Below are 4,987 nucleotides of genomic sequence, written 5' to 3' on the forward strand. Positions count from 1 at the left end.
GGGCCAGCGGCCCGGCCTCGCGCGCGGACCCCGCGCCTCGCGGAAGGTGGTCCCGGCTGGGGGCAGAAGAGCAGCGGCCGAAAAACCGTCCCTCCGCGCTTGGCGGCGGGGTCGTCCAGGGAGGGGTCTTCCGCGGATGTCCGCCTCACGGCCCTGGGGGGGCCGCGATTCGGGTCTCTGAAGGACTGTTGGTGGCAAGCAGCTTTGCCTTGGGTCGTGGACGTTGCCGAACCTTGGGTGGGCGCCGGCGCCTTTGATGAGAAAGCACATTGTTTCAGCGTCGCCTCAAAGTTCGAGCGCGCCTTCTTGCTTTTAACATTGTAACTCTTTCATGAATAAACTCGGCAGGTCTAGGAGAGGTCATGGGGGGGAAAAACAACTAGAGAGGTCAGACAGAAAATAGAACCCACCTATAATCCTCCCACTCCGTGAGCGCCACTGTTTACATTTTAGTATATTTACCTTTCCGGACTTTTTTTTCCTCGTTGATTTTCTCCTTATGCGCATTGTTTCGAAAATCTGGGGTAGTCCCATAGAGTAGTTGGCTGATTTGCCGCTTAATACGTGGTAAATGTTTTCTCAGGTAAGCAGCCTGCAAACGTTATGTGCTAAAATTTGTCGAATTAACGTTTATCGAATAGTTCCCATCTCATTGCTATTTTAAGTAATTTGGCCATAATTGTATTTGTGTTTACATCTGCTTAAATATCTGATAATTTTCTGTTTCTTCCTATTTTTGATATTTTTGTCTGTTTGAGAAATGTGCAGGATAAATTTTCCGGATTTGATCATAGATAGTTTGGATTTTGTTTTTTGAGCTGGGGGTCTCACTCTCACCCAGGCATGATCATGGCCCACTGAAGCCTCCACCACCTGGGCTTAGGTGATCCTCCCACCTCAGCCTCCCGAGTAGCTGGGACTACCATGTGTGCCACCATGCCTGGCTCATTTTTAAATTTTTTTTTTTTTTGTAGAGACAAGGTCTCACTATGTTGCCTAGGCTCACGGATGTATTTTTAAGCCAACAAAAGTCCCACCACAAGACAAAGCCATAACCTTTTATCATAGTCTCTTGAGCACATTTGAAAGGAAGAATATTTTTTTCCAAGGAATGGCCATTTATATCCCAACTAAGATCATAAACAGGAAATCGTTGTGGTTTTGCTACTGCGAAGGAAAGCCAGTGCAAATATGTTTAGATTTGCCCCGGGCAAATCCAATCTCCCACCTGTCACTGCACCCATGATCTTTATCTCAGGCCCATCCAATTGCAGATTGAATATCCCTAATCCAAAAATCTGAAATCCCAAATGCTCCAAAATTGGAAACTCTTTGAGCACTGACCTGACGCCACAAATGAAAACCGCCACACACAAGTATTTGACACACTCTTTGCTTCATGCCCAAAATTACTAGAAGCGTTGTGCAAAAGTTACCTTCAGGCTATGTGTAGGTGTATGTGAAACATACGTAAATTTCCTGTTTAGAGGCGGGATCCATCCCTAAGATAGCTCATTATGTTTACACACACAATCTAAGATCCAAAAAAGAAAAAAATCTGAAATCCCAAGCACTTCTGCTCCCAAGCATTTGAGATCAAAGGTATTCAGCCCAGCCCTCACCATTTCGGGGTCACTCTGCTCTCGGGGTTCCACGCACGTATGCTTCCCGCCTCCAGCTGCTTTTCTCCTTCTCTTGTTTATCTGGTAAACCCTTCAAAACTCAGGTCTCTTCAACTGTTGACAGCTACTTCGAGGCAACTAGCTTTGTTGTTTCCTCTGCTCAACATCGATCCAGACATTTGTCACACCGTATCAAAATTATTTTTATATCCATCCCCTCCTTCTAGTCTGTGAGCTGCTTGAAGCTACGGACCTTGTCTGTCTTATTTATTGTGGTAGCCTTAATGCTTCTAAAAATGCCAAACACGTAGGAGGCGTTCAAGTGTATTTGTTGAATGAATGCATACATGTCTCTACTTCTCTGTATTTATTTATTTTGAGATGAGGTCTCGCTATATTGCCCAGGCTGGTCTCGAACTCCTGGGCTGAAGCAATCCTCCCGCCGCAACCTCCCAAGTAGCTGGCATTGCGGGTGCACACCAGGCACTCGGCAGCGTTTTTATCTTTAGAATCAAGAATTTGAGCTATAGGAACTTTAAGCTCCTTCGAGGTTTGAGTCTACATAAAAATTTCAACTTTAGAGTGTTATGGGATGCAGAAATTTTAGCATCACAGAATAAATATGCTTACATACGATAATATAGTACTTTTATCTATTCCTGTTAGTTTATACAGAATTGTACTTGTATTTCAGATATAGCCTTGTTGCAACATTTGGCTTAAAAAGTTTTTCTCTGCCCATCTTTGCTTTATATGAGAAAAATTGGGATTTCTTCCGGTATCTACGTTTGTACTGTAGATTTATAGAAATAAGTTTAATTTCAGCATAAATGTTTCACTTAGCATATAAACACAAATCATAGTAAAATTTAAATACAAACATATTTAATTCACTTCTTGGAAAAATAATCATTTTCACCCAATCCTACAGTGGATTATGAGGGGACCCCCCAAAAAACCCAGAATTATATTTTGGAGGGCAGGCCCCTTGTAGTAAAGCCTTCCCCCACTAGGTAAGTGTTCTAGGAACCTATCGGCATCAGGGTACCAGCTAGTGTTGTTGTAGAGGCTGCATTTGGCTTCAGTGAATTTTTCGTTTGGAGATTCTTTCAACATGTTTGCTCATCTCATGATGGGTGATATATACGAACAACCTGTCCAAACCCCGCTGACTGTTCAGCAGTTTCTGATAAAAAACGACCTGACCCCCACACTCCACCCTCCCCCTATTCATCCGATCTCGCCAAGTGCCTTTTTTTGTGTTTCCCTGATGAAAAAAATCCTTAGAGGGAAACATTTTGCCAATGTGGAAGAGGTGAAACAAAAAACGGTAGAAGTGCTCAAAGACATCACAATGGATGAGTCCAAAAACTGTTTTGAGCAGTGCAAAAGGCATCTAGATAGGTGTATTGCATCACACGAAGAGTACTTTGGAGGTGACTGAAGTTTAAACATATAAAAATAAATACACAATTTTGTATAAATAAATTCCACGTCTTTTGGGTCCCCCTCATGCCTACAGCAAGTGGATTTCTTTTGCTCATATGCATTTTGTTTGGCTATTAAAATTGTTAATGCCAGACCGGGCTCAGGGGCTCATGCCTATAATCCCAGCACTTTAGGAGGTCGAGGTAAGAGAATTGTCTGAGTTCACGAGTTCGAGAGCAGCCTGGCCAACTTGGCGAGACCTCATCTTTACAAAAATAAAGAAAAATTATCCGGACATGGTGGCTCATGCCTGTCGTTCCAGCTACTTGGAAGGCTGAGGCAGAAGGATCACCTGAGCCCAAAGGTTGAGACTGCAGTGGCTGTGAACTTTGTCATTTCTCCTGACTCACACTTGCACCCCTTCCAGAAAGCATGATGCTACGCACTTAGATGACAGGCTTCAGAAGGACTTATCCAAACCACACTGGCAGAATGTCAAGTGGAATTATTACTGCTTTGTAATAATACATTCCCTCGAGCTAAAACCACTTGATGTTAATAGATTCTATGTTCACTGAAATGTTTTAAAAGATGCCATTATTTTCAATAGTTTTGCTTAAGCGATGAAGCTGACTGTGTTTACATTTGTCTTTCCAGCATCTCTCCGCCGGATGTCATCTAGCAAATTCCCTGGACCATCTGGATCAAATATGATTTACTATCTGGTTGTAGGGGTCACGGTCAGTGCTGGTGGATATTATGTAAGTGATTAAATAACCATAGTGCTTAGGAATTCATGTATTTTACAGTCTGCGGTAAAAGGCAAAGCAAAGTCAAGATCAGGACATGGGCTTAATTAAATATAACACAATAATAGATGTGTCATGAAGCATACCTTGCAACCATTAGCAACATAAAGTCTTTATAAGAACATATTAACTCGACGATTAAATTTTTCTAAGTATAAAAATCTATTTCATAATGTCACTCATATGGATGAGTTTCAGTGAAAAATAATGTTATGGTAAATGCTAATAATAATAGGTGACATTTGAGTGTTTACTTTATGCGAGACTCATGGCTCACTTAAAAATTATATTTCAGCCAGGCGCAGTGGCTCACACCTAATATTCCTGCACTTTGGGAGGCTGAGGTGAGAGGATTGCCTGAGACCAGGGGTTCGAGACCAACCTGGGCAATAAATCAAGAAAAATTAGCCGGGCATGGTGGCCCATGGCCTGTAGTTCCAGGTGAAGCGGAAGGATTGCCTGAGTCCAGCAGGTGAAGACTGCAGTGGCCGTGAGCATGCCACTGCACTCCAGCCTGGGCGACAGAGTGAGACTCCGACTCAAAAAAAAATTACATTTCTATAAGGCAGGTACTATAATTCACATTTAAAAAGAGTCACTTTGAAAAATTAACTAGGCCAGGCACAGCAGCTAATGCCTGCAATCCCAGCACTTTGGGAGGCCTAGGTGAGAGGATTGCCTGCGCTCAGGGGTTTGAGACCAGCCTGGGCGACAGGTGAGAACTTGTCTCTACAATAAACCCAAAATTTGCCGGTTGTGGTGGTGCATGCCTGTGGTTCCAGCTACTTAGAAGACTGAGGCAGAAGGATTGCCTGAGCCCAGCAGGTCGAGGCGTGGTCGCCATGATGGTACCACTGCACTCCAGCCTGGGCAACAGAGTGAGACTCCAACTCAAGAAAAAAAAGAAAGAAAGATTAACTCAATTAAAAAAAAATTAATAGACTTTTTTTAGAGCAGAATATTCCATCCACCCCCTCATACCCCTCCCCCTTTCTCCTGTTGTCATCTTGCATTAGTATCATACATTTGTTTTAATTGATGAACCCGCGGGTTCGAGACCCACCTGGGCAGCGAGACCTCATCTCTACAATAAATCAAAAAATCAGCCGGGCGTGGTAGCGCGCACCT

General features: G+C 43.3%; 2 protein-coding genes across 2 annotated transcripts in view; both read left to right on the forward strand.

Annotated features, from left to right (window-relative positions):
- Positions 1-4,987, forward strand: part of NDUFC1 (NADH:ubiquinone oxidoreductase subunit C1) — a 28,891-nt gene that overhangs the window by 18,814 nt on the left and 5,090 nt on the right. Inside the window, exon 4 of the transcript XR_002481509.1 lies at positions 3,708-3,811. The gene's annotated coding sequence lies outside the window, so the exon portion shown is untranslated. The remainder of the gene's footprint in view (positions 1-3,707; positions 3,812-4,987) is intronic.
- Positions 3,716-4,987, forward strand: part of MGARP (mitochondria localized glutamic acid rich protein) — a gene marked incomplete at its 5' end in the record, with an annotated part of 9,674 nt that continues 8,402 nt past the window's right edge. The window contains one exon of the mRNA XM_008050975.2: positions 3,716-3,811. Coding sequence (XP_008049166.2) covers positions 3,716-3,811 — 96 coding nt within the window. The remainder of the gene's footprint in view (positions 3,812-4,987) is intronic.

Source organism: Carlito syrichta, unplaced genomic scaffold, assembly GCF_000164805.1.
Source record: "Carlito syrichta isolate Samal-C Ts95f unplaced genomic scaffold, Tarsius_syrichta-2.0.1 Scaffold154925, whole genome shotgun sequence".
NCBI classification, from domain to species: domain Eukaryota; kingdom Metazoa; phylum Chordata; class Mammalia; order Primates; family Tarsiidae; genus Carlito; species Carlito syrichta.